This window comes from Cetorhinus maximus, chromosome 1 (genome assembly GCF_964194155.1).
Source record: "Cetorhinus maximus chromosome 1, sCetMax3.hap1.1, whole genome shotgun sequence".
Lineage (NCBI taxonomy): Eukaryota > Metazoa > Chordata > Chondrichthyes > Lamniformes > Cetorhinidae > Cetorhinus > Cetorhinus maximus.
The window spans coordinates 148,164,904-148,187,203 of NC_135879.1; the positions used below are offsets into that span (position 1 = coordinate 148,164,904).

At 44.1% G+C, this 22,300-nt stretch overlaps 1 protein-coding gene across 5 annotated transcripts in view; it reads right to left on the minus strand.

The window, feature by feature from the left end:
- dlc1 (DLC1 Rho GTPase activating protein) overlaps positions 1-22,300 on the minus strand; it is a 585,847-nt gene that overhangs the window by 391,549 nt on the left and 171,998 nt on the right. For all 5 annotated transcript variants that reach the window (XM_078548306.1, XM_078548283.1, XM_078548313.1 and 2 more), the window contains exon 3: positions 11,689-11,838. In XM_078548306.1, the coding sequence (XP_078404432.1) occupies positions 11,689-11,838 (150 nt within the window). The remainder of the gene's footprint in view (positions 1-11,688; positions 11,839-22,300) is intronic.

The following is a 22,300-nucleotide window of genomic DNA, read 5'->3' on the forward strand; positions in this document are numbered from 1 at the left end:
AAACCCACAGGGACAGAAAGAAAATAATAAAAATCAATTTTTGTTGATCACATGGCATCTGTTTTTCTCTGATTTTCCTCCCTTTGCTCTTCTCCTGAATGCCTTGTTATAAAGCTACATTTCCACAGCTAATGGGCGTTCTTCATTATCTCAGCAAGTGGCCAACTGTGAGTCTGGACAGTAAGTAATTGCAGGCATGTGACTGCAATAGCTGAGCTTGAAACTATCCTCATCCTTACATCCACCCACATCAACTTTCCCTCTCTGGTCATTAGGAATCAGGAATGCTGAGGACATATGTGGCCATTGCCCCCATCTCTGTTTGAGCTGAGATCAGCAAACATACCATACCCCAAGAATTATGCCAGTCACCTTTCTGATCTGTACAGCTTAGCTATTCACGAAGTAAACTTATTGAACCACTGGATTGACAAACAGGTTTATTACTCTATGCGATTTCACAGCTTGAATATTTTTACATTGCTGCTCCAAGAGAGCACTGTTAGTTTGGAATCACAAACATACTGTTGCGACTAGTCCCCGGGCAAGGCTCCCCCAATTGGTTATGGTCCCGGATGAGGTACCCCAAATTGTTATGCTCCCAGGTGAGGAGGAATGAACCGGTTCTCCTTCTTTATTCAACTGCCCTGGTTGGTCGCAACAAGATTAATTTAAAAAGGATCCCTTCCCTCGAGGATACCTTTTCCCAGTCCAAATGTATTTATGTTTTAAATGAAGCCAATTTAACCAGGCTGTCTTGATTCAAAGAAAGAGCGAGATTCTTAATTACTATTCGTGAGAATAAATAATAAGAATGCAACACACATACACACAAGTTAGAAATGAGAAGTGAGCCCAGAAATAAAAGTTAAAAAAGACGCATATGAACCAGTCTTTTGGCTTGTCCATGAGGAATAGATAGCAAAATGTTGAAGCCATTAAGTTGGGGTGATTCTAATAATGCTGACTTTGGCAGTTGAGCAGTGGGTTTGGAGATTGTTGGTTCTGCAGGTTAGCTGGAAGGAGTTGTCCTGTTTCCTTTTCGACTGTGGCTTTGCTGACTTTGACTTGCCTCCAGCAAGTGCAGGGATGCCTCGTTAATATGCTTCAGCTGCGACCTTCACAGCACACCCTTGCACACCAGACCTGGAACACAAAAACTAGCACACGGAGACCAGGGTTGCAGCTGGTTTTTAACCCCTTTTCTTGTGTATTCCTGGAGGGGGAAAAATCATGTCTTTCAGCCAGATCTGCTTTCTTTTCAACTCAAATCATGTCCACAGTCTGGGATGTAACTCACAGGAGATGGTAATCAGCCTTCATTATCTTTGCAACCAGAAGATTACAGTTCAACTTATGCAATGCGTATTTTCCTTTGACGTGTCTCTGTCTGAAATAGGCCTTGACACCTTTTAGGTATGTCATTCCATTCTCTGAACTAATTGGTCAAGTGTAATCCACATAGGAATTTTCCAGCAAGTGGTCACTTTACAGCCTCGGTCAGCTTTTGCTTGTATGTCCTTTTTTAAAAAGCACGTCTTACCTAAAAGTTCAATATGTCCATAAGTAATTCAGGCTATGGTCCATTACCGTGCCAATACGTACATGCAAACTAGCAGCAGCAGTAGGCCATTCAGCCCTTCGAGCTTGCCCCGCCATTCAATAAGATCATGGCTGATCTGACTGTAACCTTCTGCCTACCCCCGGTAATCCTTCACTCCCTTGTTAATTAAGAATCTGTCTAGCTCTGCCTTGAAAATACTCAAAGACTCTGCTTCCACCGCCTTTTGAGGAAGGGAGTTCCAAAGACTCACTACCCTCTCAGAGAAAAAAAATCTTCTCAGCTCTGTCTTCACAGTATTAGCATACTTGCAAAATTCATCTTGGTAAGCCACTGTTTTCCTACATTACCACTTGGTATCAGTAGGAGAATGTTGGACAATTTATTAAAAGTAAAATTTTACCCACATAAGACAAGCTTACAATATATTTTCTAAAAACAGATTCCCTGTAACATAGGGATAATTTTGAACAGTATATTAACAACTGTGAACATTTCTTCCAATTACTAAAAGTTTCCATGTCCAGTATTAAATTTCTTATGTTCCTTGAACATTTAAATGTTAAGAAGAATAACCTTAAAGTTGCCTGATTTGGTAGGAAAATAGCAAACCCTTGTATCGCCCAACCTAGTTCAGGAAAAGTGTTAAAAATATGTTATCAATAATTGAATTATTTTCACTTCCATGACCACAAGTGCACATCGCAGATAATTGTAACAAAAAACAATGAGGGGTTGTCTGTTAGAAGAGTTCCTCTTTATTCTTCTATATATAATTGCGAACTTTGTACAACATATGCTTTGCATTTGGCATTCTCCTTCCTTACTGGGTTTGCTCTTGATTTCAGCTTCAGTAGTGAAGGATGGTTCTGGACTTTAACCAAGTACTATGTGTTCTGCCAGCTCCTGTGCTAATTGCTTCCCTTTCATCTACATTCAAGACTTATAGGGCAGGATTCTTGGGCTGTCGGGTGGGCACGGTGGGCGGGCCCGGAAGCAGCCGTAATCAGGCTGCTGTCCGCGATCGGCCCCTGACCGTGGCCTCGCGTTGGCTGGTCAATTAACGGCCAGCCAGTGCGAAATGCATGCTGAAAAGCTCAGCGCTGCCAGGGCGGGGGGGCGGGAAGAGGGCGAGCGTTGAAGTCAGTGCAGGTGCTGGTGAGCGTGCGATGAAAGCTCTCTGAAGGCAGAGAGCTGCCTCAGGGAGCTGAAGAATTTGAAATCCAAACATAAACATTTTGAAATTCTGAGAAAAAAAAATCCCACCCATAAGAACCACTCACCTAAACACTTTTTTTGAGGTTTCCTCAAAAATCCAAAGGCCGCCTGGCTGATTCACCTGCCCACCAACCGTAACATTGGACTGGCAGCGAAAAATCCAGGTCAATTACTACATTAGTGACCTTAATAGGCTTCTTAATTGTTAGCGGGTGTGCTGCCGACTCTCGCGCGCACCCGCCGAATGAAAAATCCTGCCCATGATGATGTCCAGCTCAGGCCCTGAGTGAAATTTATTGAATTATTAAATTTGCAATGGCTTAACTTATGTTTGATTGCATTACAATGTCATAACAAAGATGGGCTGATCAGAGATGTTCCTGCAAATAACAGTAATGTTTGATGTGGCTTAAAATTGCAACAAATGTTAAAAATGTTAGGAACATACCAAGAAAGAAAGGACACAAAGGCCTAAAAATGAGGGCCCCACCTTTGAACGCAGTGGCCTGTCTGCTTGGTCCTGTCTGACTTATGGTGCCTTCCTCCCCCGTGAGGGTGCCTCAAGATAGACAGAGCTAAGAGATCCCACAAAGAATGGATCAGATCTAAGTTGTGCAGCCTGGCCACATTCAGTCGTGATTGGGTGGTGGACAGTTAAACAGCTAAATGGAGGAGGAGGCTCCACAAATGTCCCCATCCTCAATGATGGGACAGCCCAGCACAAAAGTGTAACAGACAAGGCTGAAGTATTCGCAAGCATCTTCAGACAGAAGTGCCGAGTGGATAATCCATCTTGCCCTACTTCTGAGGTCCCCAGCATCAGAGATGCCAGTCTTCAACCCATTCAATTAACTCCAGGTGATATCAAGAAACAGATGAAGGCTCTGGATACAGCAAAGGCTGTGGGCCCTGACAATATTCCGGCAATAGTACTGAAGAATTGTGCTCCAGATCTTGTCATGCCCCTAACCAAGCTGTTCCAGTGCAGCTACATCACTGGCATCTACAAGACAATGTGGGAAATTGCCCAGGTATGTCCTGTCTACAAAAAGCAGGACCAATTCAAGCAGGCAATTACCGCCCCATCACTCGACTCTAGGTAATCAGCAAAGGGATGGAAGGGATTGTCAACAGTGCTATCAAGCGGCACTTACTCAGCAATAACCTGCTTGCTGATTCCCAGTTTGGGTTCTGCCAGTGCCACTCAGCTCCTGACCTTATTACAGCCTTAGTTCAAACAAGGGCAAAAGAACTGAACACCCGAGGTGAGGTGAGAGTGACAGCCCTTGACATCAAGGCAGCATTTGTTAGAGTGTGGCATCGAGGAGCCCTAGCAAAACTGGAGTCAATGGGAATCAGGGGTAACTCACGAGTGGTTGGAGTCCTACCTAGCACAAAGGATGCTAGGTTATGGTTGTTGGAGGTCAGTCATCTCAGCTCCAGGACATCGCTGCAGGAGTTCCTCAGGGTAGTGTCCTTGGCCCAACCATCTTCAACTGCTTCATCAATGATCTTCCTACCATCATAAGGTCAGATTTGGGGATGTTTGCTGATGATTGCACAATGTTCAACACCATTCGCGACTTCTCAGATACTGAAGCAGTCCATGCCCATGCAGCAGGACCTGGACAACATCCAGGCTTAGGTGATAATTGGCAAGTAACATTCACGCCACACAAGTGCCAGGCAGCGACTATCTTCAACAAGAGAGAATCTAATCAGCTCCCATTGAAATTCAATGGCATTACCATTGCTGAATCCCCCACTATCAACATCCTGGATGTTACCATTGATCAGAAACTGAACTGGACTAGCCATATAAATACTGTGACTACATGAGCAGGTCAGAGGCTAGGAATCGTGCGATGAGTAACTCAATTCCTGACTCCCCAAAGCCTGTCCACCATCTAAAAGGCACAAGTCAGGAGTGTGATGAAATAGTCTCCACTTGCCTGGATGAGTGCAACTCCAACAACACTCAAGGAGCTTGACACCATCCAGGACAAAGCAGCCCACTTGATTATCACCCCATCCACCACCTTAAATATTTACTCCCTCTACCACCGACGCAGTGGCAGCAGTGTGTACCATCTAAAGATACATTGCAGCAACTCAGCAAAGCTCCTTTGACAGCATCTTCCAAACCCACGACCTCTACCCACTTGCAGGACATGGGTAGCAGGTGGATGGGAACACCACCACCTGCAAGTTCCCCTCCAAGCCACACACCATCTTGACTTGGAAATATATCACCGTTCCTTCACTGTCGCTGAGTCAAAATCCTGAAACTCCCTCTCTAACAGTACTGTTGGTGTACACACACCACATGGACTGCAGTGGTTCAAGAAGGCAGCTCACCACCACCTCCTCAAGGGCAATTAGGAATGAGCAATAAATGCTGGCCTAGCCTGCGATGCCTACCTCCCATGAAAGAATAAATAAAAAACATTCCCCCTCGTCCCACCATCTCTCTTCATTTACAAGCTGCAGATGTAAACTTGCACCTGTTACTTACCCCACTCCCCTTCCCTCATCATAATATTAATATTGTGCCATTTTCTTTTCAGATACCCAAGAGAAACAAACTGACCAGGCAGCGGAGGAGCAGCTGGAGGAGAATGATGATGGAGACACAGCACAATCACTTGATTTCATAATTACAGAAACCAGCTCAGACTATATCAGTATCTTAGATGATAGATTAGTGGTGAGAGACTGGTCATAAGTGGCCTGCAACCAGGGCAGGGGGCAAGGATGGTGCAGGTGCCAGCACCCTGGAGGGTAATGTCACAAATGGGTTCTGCAGCAGAGGACTCAGGTGTGAATTGCTGTAGGGTAGGCTACAGAAGAAGGTTGAGGCACAACAGAGTGCTTGCTGCATTAGGCAGTCTGCCAAAGCCTACAGGCAATGTCAAGGAGCATGGCGGAGTTCATCACCAACTTGACGCAGAGCTCGAAGTCCATCATTGCCAGCATGGAGGTGGTGGCCAACTCCATTTGCTCCTTGTAGGGCCAACCATGAAGGCAGCATGCCTGCTGCTAAGATACTGGGCATCGACCTGCATGATTGTTTATGGTCTAACACCAGCTGGATGTCAAAGGAGTGGAATCCTGTTTAGTTCCCATATAGGGCAGAGCTGACATATGGCACCAGCAAAGCGATGTGTGTCAGTCAATGGCATACAGTACCATGGGGAATCCTGCAAGTCTAACATAGTCACATGCTCACTTTGCTCTGGCAAGAGAGAATTAATATAGTTAGCTGTCATTGAATAGAGGGCCTCAGTGACTTCCCTTACAGAACAATAGGTAACATACTGTGAATGTTGCAAATAACTCCAAACTTAGCCTAGAAGAAGCCAGACACACAAATGTTCATTGCCACAGTCACTTCAAGTGCAGTCTTTTTTCTACTCTGAGTTTGCAGTTGCAGCTGAAGCAGGTGGCAAATTCTGGTCAGGATGTCTTTACTGAAGTGCAGGCATCTTTTACGTTGTTCCTTGCTGAGGTTCAGGTAGGAGAACTTTTTCCTCAACACTCTGGATATGGCCTCCTGCTGAGTGCCCTTCTCCCACCACCCTCTTCCAGCAGCTTGTCCTGCTCTGTGTGACCTCCGTTCATTCTTCAAGTTATGTTCTAGATCAAGGGGAATGCCTAGTAGTGCACTTTTGTGCAAGAGACTTGAAATTAGCAAAATCTCCTTCAGTACCCACTATAAAACTCATTGTGGACTGTTGCAACTTTAAATAGCTATTGAGAGCACCAAACATAAATAGTAGAATCATTGGAACAGCCAGAAGAAATTAGCGAGTATCTAAGCTGTAAGCAGTTGATGATCCCTTGATGGTGGTTGGGGGTGCCCTTCCTGCTGCTAAACGCATGATCAGCCGTATGAGGTTAGGCGGGGAATGTTAGTGGAGCATTGAGCTCCAATTGGCATTGCCAGTGTCAAATCAGCATAGCACACTGATTGACAACATGATCTGCCTGCTCTGCATAATTCTGGCAGAAGTACATTACGTATACTAGCGCCCTCACCATTATCTTGTCCAGTGTGATTCACTCCACAAATGCACGCACACTATGCAGATGCCATTTTAGAGCTCTAAGGGCACTGTGTGCTAACAAGCCCAAATTCCCACCATTATTTTGAACATCTGACAACACTGCAGATATTATGAAAATGTTAAAATATTTAGGTTTAAAGCTGTGTGCGTGCAGCTGGATATATATGAGTATCACTATTACTTGTGTCTTTATAAATCTTAGTCCATGTTTATAGAAAGTTCACTCTTGGCAGTGGCAGGGGCTGGGGAGGGTGTATACTTTAAATGAAGGGAACTTTTGTTTGATTTTGGCGCCTACTCAATGGAATAATTTTCTACAAATCTAAATGTCCTCACAAATGAGTCCTGTCTAGAATATGTAGTCGAGCTTTTTACTTCGCCTACAGTAATAATATGAAAACCTGCAGCAACATCAATTTGCATTTCTACCTTAATGTGAAAATGTCCCAACATATATTGATATTTGAAAGACAAGGAAATGGGTGCTAAGTTGTGAAAAAGGGAGATTAGCAGAAGGTGGGTGGGGGAGTTGGGGGTGGGGAGTTTGCTGAAAAGATGGGTTTGAGAAGACTCGTAAAGTAGAAGAAAGGGTTGGAGTGATGAAGAGATTAAGGGAAGGAATTGCAGATACTGGAGCCAAAGGTGCTAAAACCCACCAATAATGACATGAAGAGAGGGAAGATATTCAAAATTCCTGAGACAAAGAGTGAAAGGTTATGAGAGGGGATTTAAGGCTGAAAGAGGAATAGTTAGCAGAGAGAGGTGACTTTCATGTAACAGGCTGAAAATTCATTAAAACCTGAGTCCTAAGTTAGAGGCTACATATTCCTATGATTTACTCAGCAACACTGCTGTATTCCTTCCCTTGTAGCCCTTGCTCTTGACTTCCTGTGTCATAGCCATGAAATTCAATATATTGGTCAATCAGACAGAGTGCCTCCCACACCATCTCTGCTGTTGGAATTAGCAACCATAAAGATGGTTCGGGGGCATAGCTGCATGCATGATGCTCAACTGGAACTTTTCTAGGTACTGGAATCCCACAATTTACTGACCATCATTGTCTTCACTGTGGTTCTTGACTGGTCCTCAGCCCTTTTAATGTTCACACCTGCCCTTGACTCAATGTAGTTTTAGCTGCTGTACCAGAAGGGCAATGTTGGGGGTGAGCCCTCCAGCTATTTCATTATTCTTCTCTTGCTAAAGCTCTCACATGAAAGTTGTTACTGCCCTGATAAACCCTCCCAACACTGGATGAGAGCTTTTCACTACCTTGCTTAGATAGTTTGTTGGCGCCCAATTCGCCCAGTTTCCTCTTATTCTTCAGCCTTTTTCTCCCTTTTCCATCTGATCTTCTCTCTCTGTCCCTTTACCATCCACCCCCAAAATTTGGGGTTGGGTTTTCCTGGATGGGTTACAATTCTGACATCAGCCTCAATTCCTCGCTGGGAACCTGGAAGTGGCTGTGGCCTGACGTGGGAGCACAACCATCCCAGAGGCAGCGAATTAAGAACCCACCTCTTGGAGCCCCATCCAATTACTGTTGCTACACGAGCTGGTCAGAGGCGAGGGGCAGAATATTGCCCTCGGCGAGGAGGGGGCGGGGCCCGCTCGCTGATGTGTAAAATGACGTGGGATGACGTCGGCCAGAACCCCCGACATCACTGCGCCCCATTTAAATTTTCAGGAAGGCGGGGGCTCAGCAGAATCAGCTGTGCACCTGCCGACCTGTCAATGGCCAATTGAGGCCATTGATAGGATCATTTAAACAATTAAAGGACCTGCCCGTCCAACCTTAAGGTTGGCGGGCAGGCCAGGAGCCCCGGCTGCAAATAGAGAAAACGTGAAACCTCATCCAGCGGCGGGGTGAGGTTTCATGCAGGGTTTTAAAAAATGTAAAAAATTTAAAGTGCAAATTATGAATATTTCCCATCTCATGTGACACATGAGGGGGACATGTTAGGGAATTTTTTTTTCTATTTTTAATCTTTTTCAAAGTGCAGGCGATCTCCCTGAGGCAGCACTTAGCCTCCGGGAGATGTGCACTATTTCGTGCGCATGCACGAAAGAGCGCACTCTCGCATTTGGGGAATCCACCCCCCCTGCCTGCATAGGAAGCGCATAACGCTTCCCACCGGATGTCACGCTCAGCAGGCCTTAATTGGCCCGCCCACATAAAATGGCGGTGCGGCCCGCTTCTCAGGCGGGGATCAGCTCCCCGCCCGCTGGAGATTGGGTCGGGCCCTCCCGCCCAACAGGCAGAAAATTCTGTCCTAGGAATTCTGTGGTGATCAACTCACTTCCTGACTCCCTGATGCCTGTCCACCATCTACAGGACACAAGTCAGGAGTGTGATGGAATACCCTTCTTTTTCCAGGATGAGTGCAACTCTAACAACATTCGAGAAGCTTCACACCATCCAGGACATAGCTGCTCAATTGATCAGCATCCCATCCACCACCTTAAACATTTACACCCTCCACCACCAGCACGCAGTTGCAGCAGTGTGCACCATCTACAAGATGCAATGCAGGAACTCACCAAAACATCTTTGAGAGCACCTTCCAAACCCATGACTTCTACCATGTAGAAGAATAAAGGGAGCAGGCACATGGGAACACCACCACCTTCAAGATCTCCTCCAAGCTACACACCATCCTGACTTGGAACTATATCACCGTTCCTTCACTGTTGCTGGATCAACATCTTGGAACTGCCTACTTAACAGCATTGTTGTTATACCTACATTACATGGACTAGAACGGTTCAAGAAGATGGCTCACCACCACATTCTCAAGTGTAGTGAGGATTGGGCAATAAAATTTGATCTTACCAACAATGCCCACATCCTATGAACAAATGTAAAAATATAGTCTGAGATTTGTGAAGGCCCAAAGTGAATGAAAGGTGAATTTGTATTGAAAATGTTATTACTCCTTATAGCAGTATCTGCAAGTTGACACAAAAGGAAAGATCTAGATGCAGCCTATGATTATCACTTAACTTAAGGGAAATTTCTAATCTTATCCTTGGTGAGGTAATAAATATTGTACTCAGCAAGCCTTTTTACCTGGAGTTCCATCCATGCTTCTTCTATTCTTCAGACTTTTTTTTTCATATCCTACACTACAGCAGAATGTTTAAGTTGTGCTTGCTGTGTTGTTGTCTTTGGGATCCATTTAGTATGCAAAGCATTGTGATGAATTGTGTCTTGCAAAGTGAGAAAAATTTCAAGAGGAAACTACTTGAAGCTAGCAATAGTATGCATACTTCCATTAACCAGCAGTAATGTGGTACAACCATGAAATAATATCACTGCACTCATTGCACTGTGTAGCAAAGATACTTAAGGGATTAAACATTTAGTGGGAAAATGTATATATAAACTGTGGACTGGGTTGAATGTTCCAGCATATTTTCATAATGATGCCACATGTGCTTTAAATGCTACATTCACTCCCATTTCCTTTCCCAGGAGACTTTGCAAGGTTTATGTCAACATCTGTAAACAATAATCTATCTGTGGTGACATCATTCCTCACCAGCATGTAAGTTCAAGAGTGAAATCATGTTACAGTTCTACCTTTCAGAGCACAGCTAAAATGCTACCTTTAAAAACTGACACACAGTCCACTGAGATTATTTAATGCTTATAAAATGAGACCAATCCCTTTTGAAGAAAAGGTCTGTGCTATTTGACTTCAAAGTAACATAGTATAGTAATTTAGAACAAATAATCTCCACAAAATACCCTTTGTCAGAAATCTTTTTATATCCAGAGCAGTGTTAAGATCTTTATCAGAACATATGCTTGCAACTCAAAGCATAATGCCACGGAAATTACACTGTGTGATATTATCTTGTGAAGGTTTAATGCACTCATATCAAATTTCTTTCTTCAAATTACTTTAATATTGATTTTAGCCTATTTATTTTACATAGATTAATATTTCCATTAAAATGACAAATAAAAGAATTTGAAAGGTACTAAAAAAACAAATCTACTAAGTCTGTGCTCCTTGAGCAGAGCATCACCAAACAGTAACGCACTTTGAAGGTAGGACTAATATTGTGGCTCTGAGTTGCTGATCCGTATTCCCATCTGGTGAGATTTTGATCTAGAAGTGCAAACATGCTGAATTTGCCTCCAAGACTTTATGTGATAACGCTGCACGGTGTAATTTTGAGGCTATTAGGAATTAAATGTTATTTTGAAAAATGGCAACATTATAACATAGTTTGTTGTCCTTCCAATCTCTGAAAATAAAATAAAATAATTATGATTTACCTGAAGAACATTCTTAAAGTTGTCCCCCACCACCATCACCACCCTGCCGCGCCCTCCCCACAACCCCCGGCTTTTCATTCTCCGCTATGTGCCAATTACTTGTTCTTTCGTTTTTGGGGTGTGAGGAGAGGGGCGGCTGCAAGACCAGTTGACGTAGCCATAGGTCTTCGCTTATGCTGCTGTTCAGGTGTTGCAGTTTTACTTTCCTCATTCCTGTGAAGTACCTTGCCTTTCTGATGAATTTTACCCGAGGATATTAATTTGATGCTGTTTTGAAGGTGTTCAGCGATTACCATTAATTGAGGTTAGCTATGAAGGGATCTCTTATGCTTTAACGTGGCAGACTATATTCTGCCCTTACTTTTCTCAGTCAGTTTCAATAAAATTATGACTATGAATTTAAAATTCTCATGTCGACTATTAGCCTGAAATTAGACTATTCTCAGAATATGTCTTTTCTATATCAGCCTTAATAAAGATTTGTACAATATTCAGTATTAGTAAACAAAGCATACAAAAAAGAATAGAATGTGATTGTAAGTAAATGTGCTCACAGGAATGTGTCTTCTCTTAACCGTTGGGGTACTGGATGGAGACGAGTTGGCACTGAGAGCATTTTCAATGTCTTGGTCAAGCTGGTCCAGTTTCATAATGAGTAGCACCATGGAATCCAGCCGTGCTCGATCCCGATCTTCCCTCATTTCCTGAGGAAACAGACTGTGCAATTACAACTTGCAGACCTAGAATCATAGAATTATACAACACTGAAGGAGGCTATTCGCTCCATTATGTCTGTGTCAGCTCTTTAAAAAAGCTATCCAAACATAGAAAAAACAATTTATCTTTTTTAGAAAGAATAATATTTTCTAGTTTTACAAATAGATTCTACATGACTGAGAACTGCCACATCTCAGAATGTTAAAGGAAAATTGAAATCAAAAGCATTCCCATTTTAGAAAACCCTGTTTTAGCCTGAGAGAGTTTGAATTCATAAAGATGTGGAAGAGTGTCATACGTTATTAGTTCTATGCTGAACTTGGTTAGGATGCCATAGCAACTCATTGTGATTCCATGTTTTAAGTTTGGTTACATATGTTGCGTCTGGTGATGTAGCCAAGATAAATCTTCCTATGAAAACTGAGGGCTAGAATTGGAGAATTGTTCATTTCTGTTCCAACTGCATGACTCAGTCTAGTTAAATTAGAAGGTGTTCATTTATTCTGAAGGCGTGGCTGGCGATTCCACTTGTCGTAGCATTGATGATTCACGTATATGAAGATCCCAAGGGCAAAAAAAGCAATTACAAGTTGGCAGCAGCATCTTGCATTCCAGAATTAACAACAACAAATTTATAATTCTACCAGAGGAAGTGCAGGCGTATATGTACACATAATCAACATTATTTTTTTTAATGAGTAATTTGCCTGTGATCGTGAATTCCAGACATTATTTCAAGTGTGTGAAAGAGCATTACTCATATGTGGCTGTGGCTCCCATGAATTAAGGCTCTTTCAGACTCATAAAAGAGCTATCATAACTCATTGTCCCTGTTGAGATATCTTGTGTTACCATCATCTGTTTCAGTTTGTCTGAGTAGACTGCAAAGCCTCTTTTCTGGGGATTATTGAAAGATACTCAATTGACTATACACATATGTGCTGTAAAAATGGGAAGTATGATGTTCCAGCATTCTTAAAGGGATTGCAATTTTAATGTTTTGGACTTACGCTTAGGAGAGCAACATAATGTTACCTAATATGGCACAAAAAATAAGATTGAAGATGCTCTTAGAATGTACGAGTATGAATCATGGGATCAGCAAAGGCTAATCAGGCCTACACCTTCCACAGACAATCAGGCACTTTACCATCTTATTTAAACTCCTAAGGGAAAACTCCATATAGATACTCTCTGACCTCTCAAAGCAATTAAAACAAACTCTAGTATATTCTTTCATCTGCATAGTTATGCTCAACTGCACCTGCTGTTCTCCAAAAAAAAAATTGTCTCACCCATCCCAAAATCTCAGCAGGCATCAAAACCTATGATCAGAATCTTGTGGTTGGCGCGCGGGGGTGGGCCTGACATGCCAACGCGTAAAATGACGCGAGATGTCATCCTGCGTCATTTTGATATTGTGTTCGGCGGGCACGCGCCGGAGGCGGCTGCGTGCCCGCTGAACTGTCAAAGGTCTATTAAGGCCATTAATAGACCTCATCAACAATGCTGCCCATCCAGGCGGGGTGAGGTTTCCTGAAGTTTTATAAAATTAATAAATAATTTTGGTAAACTTGACAGACATGTCTCAGCTCATGAGTGACTGTCACATGAGGGGACATGTTTAAATAATTTTTAACTTGAATTTTTAAACTATTCAATCTCCCTGAGGCAGCTCCGTGCCTCAGGGAGATTGCTGCACTCTTTCGACTCTCCCTCACCCCCCCGCCACACAGGTAGCGCTGAGTGCTACGGGATATATTTTACGCTTGGCGGGCCTTAATTGGTCCGCCCGCCTCCGTCTGCCACAGTTAAGATTAAGCCCCATGTATAGTAACTGAGCAAATTTTATAATAAAAACAGAAAATGGATCTGGTGTCACATATAGGCCAGACCAGGTAAGGACAGCAGATTTCCTCCCTTAAAGGGCAATAGTGAACCAGACGGGTTTTTACAACAACTAATGATAGTTTCATGGTCACCATTACTAAGACACGCTTTCAATTCCAGATGTTATTAATTGAATTCAAACTCTACCAGCTACCATAGCAGGATTTGAATCTGTGTCCCCAGAGCATCAGCCTGGGCCTCTGGATTGGTAGTCCAATGACATTACTACCATACCACCGCATCCCCGGGCTGGTTGGATCACCATTCAAGGAAGAAGCAGAGAGGTTTTCAGACGGATGGAAGTGTAGAGAGTTTGGACATCCATGGCGAAAAGATAAAGCATTGGAAGCTGAGTCATTGAATTTATTAAAGTAGAGTTAGGCACATTTTTGTTAGACAAGGGCATCAAGGGTAATGGGGGGGGGCACAGACAGGAAAGTGGAATTGAGGCCACAGCCAGTTCAGCCATGATCTTATTGAATGATGTTGCAGGCTCAAAGGGCCAAATAGCCTACTCCTGCTCCGAAGTCCTATGTTTCTATGCACAGGCCACATGGCATTGACCTAGGCACTGGAAAGGACAATGGCACACCCAGCCCTGTCGACCCTGCAAAGTCCTCCTTACTAATGCCTGGGAGGATAACTCAGTGGCTGGAACGCGTTTTAAAGCACAAGTAGCTTACCACAGAAAATTCCTTTTCCGTAACACTAAAAAAAGGCAACTTTTGATACCCAGATGTTTTCCAACAAGGGAATTTGAATGGTGGAACTTTAGCAGCCTTTAACACAGCGCAACTGAAAGCTGTAGCTAGGAAGATACAGTTAACATTGTCCAGTAAAGTGAAGAGAAGTGAACTGATCCAGTTGCTGGTAGAAAATTTGAATCTCACGTTACCAGTAGTCACATGTAGTGCTCAAGCATAGCTCTGAATTCCCGCTCCTAGCCAATTTTAAGCTGGAAAAGCTCAGATTGCAGCTAGAATTTCAGGAGAGAGAAAGAGAAGCGCAAGCAAGGGGACGGGAGAAAGAAAGAGAGAAAAAAAGAGGGAGAGAAAGGGAGAGAGCAGGACAGCTAAAATGGTCATTGGATATCTGGGCATTTTTAATTCAAGGGCAGGTGTCGGGGGAGCCCAAGAGGCCTACTCCATGCTGACCCCTGATGTGCCCCTGAATTATGAGCAGACCAAGACGGCCATCCTTAGTGTCTATGAGTTACCCCCAGAGGCATATCGCCAACAATTCTGGAATGCTCGTAAGAAGCCCACACAAACCAATAGTGAATCTAAACGGCCGAAGAAACTTGCATTGGACCGATGGGCAAGATCGCTAAGAATCTCACGCACCTATGAGTTGGTATTGTTGGAGGAATTCAAAAATTGCCTACCCTCCAACCTGCGAATGCATTTAGAGAAGCAGAGAATCCTCATAGTCACAGTGGACAACTATGATCCCTCATCCATAGACCTGGAAACTCAGGCAGATCCTTTCCAAACCGTTCCCATGAGCATTGGAAAGATAAGCAGGGCGATCTAGATGGGAGAGGTCCCCCCCACCCAGAAAAGAAAAGACCAAGCAGGGTCCAAGAAGCCCTCCTGCAGCCTGAAAGAAGAACCCCCGAGATGGGTGTGTTCTTAGTGCAATAAAATAGTTAAGAGAGCACCGGCTGCAAAGCCAAAGGTCCGAGGTAGAAAACCCATGACTGGTTTAGCTGACAGCTTTCTGACAAATTTAAATAGGGACCAGGAAAGTTCATAAATTGGCTCAGAAAGAGAGAGGATGATGTCTCACTTAGTTAAAAAGCCACAAGGAGGTACAGTGAGAGTTGTCCATTTACCAAAAGGCAGTAGTGCCCCAAAGGGCACAGAGCCTTCCACCCAAATGACCAGCAGAGTGATCCCAACCAGGTTGGACCCCATGCTTTCCCACAGGGTTACCTGGCAGCTTTAAAATAACCCATAACAACCCACCATGCTACAGCACTATAGCCCTGCCTGGTATGGGTGTGTGAGAGGCCCCTGCCAGAAGCCACCTCCCTATTATCTGGGCCCAGAAAGGCTGGCCCAAGTTCAGGAGCTGACTGCCCACCTGTTGCCATTCCAACCCAAGGTACCTAGCAACAGAAGCAGGGATACTCCAGTTGTACGAGCGCCTGAGTCAGAAAGCAGAATCCCTAAAAGAGGCCAAAGTCCCTTTAAAACACCCCAATCTCCTGACCCTCAGCTGAACCACAGTCCTGGGTTTGAACAACTGAACCTATGGGTTACCAAGTTGGACAGGCAGAGCGAAGCTGGACAAGATACTGAAGCAGTCTATGTCCAAATGCAGCAAGACCTGGACAATATCCAGACTTGGGCTGACAAGTGGCAAGTAACATTTGCGTCACACAAGTGTCAGGCAATGACCAACTCCAATAGGAGAGAATCCAACCATGACTCCTTGATATTCAATGGCATTACCATCACTGAATCCCCCACTATCAACATCCTTGGGGTTACCATTGACCAGAAACTGAACTGGACAAGCCAGATAAATACTATGGCTACAAGAGCAGGTCAGAGGCTAGGTATCGTACGGCGAGTAACCCGCCTCCTGACTCCTCAAAGCCTGTCCACCATCTAAGGTACAACTCAGCAGTATGATGGAATGCTCCCCACTTGCCTGGATGAGTGCAGCTCCAACAACACTCAAGAAGCTTGACACCATCCAGGACAAAGCAGCCCGTTTGATTGGCATCACATCCAAAAACATTCATTCCCTCCACCACTAACGCACAGTAGCAGTAGTGTGTACCATCTACAAGATGCACTGCAGGGATTCACCAAGGCTCCTTCGACAGCACCTTCCAAACCCACGACCACTGCCATCTAGAAGGACAAGGGCAGCAGATAGATGGGAACACCGCCACCTGGAAGTTCCCCTCCAAGTCACTCACCATCCTGGCTTGGAAATATATTGGTGTTCCTTCACTATCTCTGGGTCAAAATCCTGGAACTCCCTTTCTAACAGCACTGTGGGTGTACCTACACCACATGGGCTGCAGCGGTTCAAGAAGGCAGCTCACCACCATCTTCTCAAGGACAACAATGGATGGGCAATAAATGTTGGCCCAGGCAGCGAAGCCCACATCCCGAGAATGAATTTAAAAAAAGAGCAGCTCAGCCCTATGATTCAAGAACCTGGAATTCACTGAGTGAGATGCCCAGCATTCCCCTGCAGATTGCCTAGAGCAGCTTGGCCATCATTCACCTGCTGAGTGCTAATTATGCTGTAAAACCCTCAGAACCTTTTGAGGATATTTAATCAGGAGATGGACAGGCAGAGTTCTGAAACCAATGGCTTTGCTTATGCCTGATCTTCTACAGAGGGAATTCAGAACTCTAGCTCTGAATGGACTTCGCCATAAGGACAGATTGAATTCTTCCCAATTCACCTAATCCTTCCACATCCCAGGACCAGACAATGTCCTTGCTGATGCATTGGCCCAAATCTAAACCTCAATGGAAAATGCAGCAGTGATTTGCCATTGCCCTGCTAGCTGTGTCTGAAATGCCAGTATGAATGAGAGAATCCAGGTATATGTATTCACTTCCTGTTCTTCCTTCATAAGACCACAAAAAAACAGAAAAAAATGGAATAGAATTCATTTTTCTCCAAGGCCGCGAGTGATGTGATGGGGCTAAGACTTCACACTCTATATTGTTATAAAATATCCTTATAGCTACTTTCTTAAATTTTAAAACTGGACAACGACCTTTTGAAATAACTGAAGCTATGCATGTCTGTGACCCTCGAACAGTAAGAGCTATCAGGACATTATCACAGCACATTGCGCCTCATTATCTCTGAAGAGACTCTAACAACCCCATGGGCTGCAGAGACTAACTTCAAAGAGAATTATACAAAAGCCATCTACATTTCATAAGTCAAGCCTGGCCACCAGAGACTACTAGTCTGCTAGGACAAAGAGCCCTGCAACCTTCCTTTCAAATTCTTAATGGTTGACACATTAGCAATCTCAGGAACCCAGACAAAGGAAAAGAAATTGGAGAGGTGGGAATCATGTGACATGACCACCTCCACCCCAGCCCCCACCCCCCCCGGCCCTCCTAGCTAGGAGAACCAGTTATGTTGGGCAGGATTTTTCAGTCAGCGGGCACAGCACGCCGACACATAAAATGACGCGTGATGATGTCAGGCATGCGTCTCGGTGTCATCGCGCTGTCTCGCGATATTTCGTTCGGCGGGCGCGTGCTGGAGTCAGCTGCATGCCAGCCGATATTTAAGTGGCCTATTAAGGCCATTAAGGAAGTAATTAATGTGATTGTTAACGCTGCCCATCCAACCTTAAGGTTGTCAGGCAGGCGAAAAGGCCAAGCGGCCTTCATGTTTCTTAGGAAACCTCATCCACGAGCAGGATGAGGTTTCCTAAAGCTTTTATTAAATAAATAAAAAAAATTCCCGAGACATAAAAACATGTCCCGTCTCACGTGACACAGCCACATAAGGGGGCATGTCTAATTAAATGTTTTCTCCTTTTATTTATTTCAATATTGATTCAGTCTCCCCGAAGCAGCTCCATACCTCAGGGAGATTGAAACGCTCTTTCGTGCATGCAGGAAAGAGCGCTCGCCCTGGCTCTCCCTCCTCCACCCTGCCTGCACAGGTAGCGCTGAGCGCTACAGCTCGAGTCTTATGCTGGATGGGCCTTAATTGGCCCACCCGCATAAAATGGCAGCACGGAGCCGATTGTGGGCGGCAATCGGCCCCGTGACCACCCCCACCCGCTCCCGCCGAGTCCACCCGCTGCTTGAAAAATTCAGGCCATTGTCTTGTTGTACTGCAAATCAGTCTGCCATCTTCCATCTAGTAAACACCAGCTCAGAAAAGGGGCTCTGTCCAGGTTTGAATGCCTGCCCATATCTAGACTGGAACTTCTGAATTACTGTCCCATCGCCTACAAGATTGCTTCATGTCTAAGTGCCTATCCCATCATGAAAATCATCTCTACCAGAAAAGTGAATTATCCAGCAATAGTTTTCAACCTGCTCACCTGTGTGAAAGAATACATCATTGGACTTTGATTCTTTGCAAGTCTTTGCCTTGTAAATCTTCCTTTGTATATCCCTCTTTTATTGTATGAAGCCCAGGGGGCTATGTAGCAACACCCCCTCCTGCATTTTGAGTGTATGTGAATAAACTAACCCCCTGAGTTCACCTAAAATGAGTTTGCTGTGGAGTTATGAATCGCAATTGGATCACACCAAGACTGAGAGGTTTGGAAATTCACCACCTCTTATAAAGGGGGAAAGCAAAATCTAAACATCTTTCTGTTTATGGACTTGCGGTGAGAGGAGAAAACAACCTGTTTAAATTAAACCCCCTTCTGTCCGTAACACTGGTTCAATGAAGAGCGAGAGAGGACGTGCCACGAGCAGCACCAGATATCTCTCAAAATAAGGTGTCCACCTGGTGAAGCTACAACACAGGACTACTTGCTTGCCAAACAGGGGAAGCAGCATGTGCTAGACAGTGCCAAGTGATCCCACAGCTAATGGATCAGATCTAAGCTCTGCAGCCCTGTCACATCCAGTCATGAATGATGGTGGACAATTAAATAACTAACTGGAGGAGGAGGCCCCATAAAAATTCTCCTGCTCAATGATGGGAGAGCCTAGCACATCAGTGCAAAATACAAGAATGAAGCATTTGCAACCACCTTCAGCCTGAAGTGCCAAGTGAATGATTCATCTTGGCCTCCTCGTGAGGGCCCCAGCATCACAGATGCCAGTCTTTAGCCAACTTGCTTCATTCCATATGATATCAAGAAATGACAGAAGGTACTGGATACTGCAAAGGCAATGGGTCCTGACAGCATTCTGACAATCGTACTGAGGACTTGTGCCTCTGAACTAGCCGTGCCTCTAGCCAAGCTGCTCCAGTACTGTTACAACACTGGCACCTACCCGACAATGTGGAAAATTGCCTAGGTATGTCCTGTATACAAAAAAAGACAAATCCAACCCAGCCAATTACCGTCCTATCAGTCAACTCACTATCGTCAGCAAAGTGATGGAAAGTGTCATTGACAGTGCTATCAAGCGGCATCTATTCACTGGTGCTTAGTTTGTGTTCTGCCAGCTCCTGACCTCCTTGTAGCCTTGATCCAAACATTGACAAAAGAGCTGAACTCAAGCGATGAGGTGAGAGTGACTGGCCTTGACATCAAGGCAGCATTTGACTGAATGTCAAGAAAAATTGCCTAGCAAAACGCCTAGCAAAATTGGAGCCAAGGGAATCAGAGGCAAAACTCTCCACTGGTTAGAGTCATACCTAGCACACAGGAAGATAGTTGTGGTTGTCGGAGGTCAATCATCTCAGTCCCAGAACATCGCTACAGGAGTTTGTCAGGCTAGTTCCTAGGCCCAACCATCTTCATTTGCTTCATCAATGACCTTCCTTCCACCATAAAGTCAGAAATGGGGATGTTCACTGATGATTGCATGATGCTCAGCACCATTCGCGACTTCTCAGATGCTAAAGCAGTCCATGCCCATATGCAGGAAAACCTGGACAACATTCAGATTTGAGCTGATTAGTGGCAATAACAGTTACACCACACAAATTCCAGGCAATGACCATCTCTAACACTTTTAATGGCATTCCCATCACTGAACATTCACTATCAACATCCTGGGGATTGCCATTGACAAGAAACTGAACTGGACTAGCCATATAAATACTGTAGCCAAAGAGCAAGTCAGAGACTGGGAAGTCTGTGAAGAGTAACTCACCTCCTGACTCCCCAAATTCTGTTCACCATCTACAAGACACAAGTCAGGAGTATAATGGAATATTCTCCACTTGCCTGGATGAATGCATCTCCAACGACACTCAAGCAGTTAAACACCATCCACGATAAAGCAGCCTGCTTGATTGGCACCCCATCCACCACCTTCAACATTCACTCTCTCCACCACCTGATGCACAGTGGCAGCAGTGTGTACCATCTACAAGATGCACTGCAGCAACTCACCAAGGATCCTTTGATAGCACCTTCCAAACCCATGACCTCTACCACCGAGAAGGACAGAGGCAGCAGATGCATGGGAACACCACCACCTGCAAATTTCCCTCTAAGCCGCAGCCATCCTGACTTGGAAATATATCACTGTTCTTTCATTGTTGCTGGGTCAAAGTCCTGGAACTCCCTCCCTAACAGCATCGTGGATGTACCTACTCCACAGGGACTGCAGCGGTTCTCTGTACATTTAAAGGATCAGCTAGGAACTGTTTGCAGTTACTTCCTCCAAAGCCATCAGACTATCAGTTCAACCAGTCTGTAAACCAGACATGGAAAAGTTTGTGAAAGACCAGGCAGCCAGAGCATATAACCTGTTCCAGTTCAATGCTCGCCTGAGAGCCAAACTCTAGAAATTTGACTACAAGACATCTCACAACCTGCTGTGAACTCTTCCATTCACAAAACCCTGACTTCAACTTTAAAGAATTAAAACCACCTAAGAAACCAGGCCTGCCATGTGGGAAACCGGAGATCGTCAACCAGAGATTAAGGTAACTGTAATCTGTAAAAGTGCATGACCATTATCTGTACCGACTTTTTGTGTGTCTGAGTGCATGTGTGTCTGATGTTGTGTTTTCTTCAGGGTAAGTATGTTAGGATAAATAACCTTCTTCATTTTTAAACTCATAAGAAGATTGCTACTGAAGTATTTAATTGGGATTCACACTCAAACAGGGTAAGAAAACGCACACCTCTTACCATGCAAAACATACTGATCATGGACAGTAAGAGAGCACATACATTCTGTCCATGACACTACCACTGGCCAATAGCTTCAAATGTTTATAAGGGAAAGGTGATTGATCTGACATTCTCACTTGCTAAAGTGCCCTTACAAGTATATTTCATTTTCTTCACTTTATTTCCCCCATCTTCCTCCTTCTCCACTTATTAAATTGGAGTGCTCCCATCAAATAGGGAAGCTGTCTTCCTTCCTTCCAATGAGCTTTTCATTGTAATACATTTGACCTTACTTTAGAGAGTATGAAAATAACTAAAGCAGTTACAACAAAAGTGACTAATAATAAATGTGTTATGTTAAACATTGTGGGGGTGGGGGGGAGACAGCTTCAGGGTAGAAGGACAGTTTAGAGTGTCTTGCCCAAATAAGAAATAGATTGAGTGAATTAAAGGCTCAAATACAAATTAGAGAGTATGGCCTGGTGATCATGAAATTATTGTATTTAATGGTAGTTTGAAAAGTGGAAACCTAAAACAGTTAGTAAGGCTTTAGGTTTTGGTAAGGTTAACTTAATGGGATGAAACAGAAGTTGACAACAGCAAATTAATCAAAACCGTTATTGGGTAAGCTACAGTTGAACAGTAGGATGTCTTTATAAAAGAATTTAGCTTTACACTGGACCAGTATATACTGTAGGTAGCTAGAGCTCTACTTACCAAATCAAACAGGGGACTGTAGGGGATATAAAGGACATCAAAGGAAGACAAAAATATGTAAGAATTGCCAAAAGGAATAT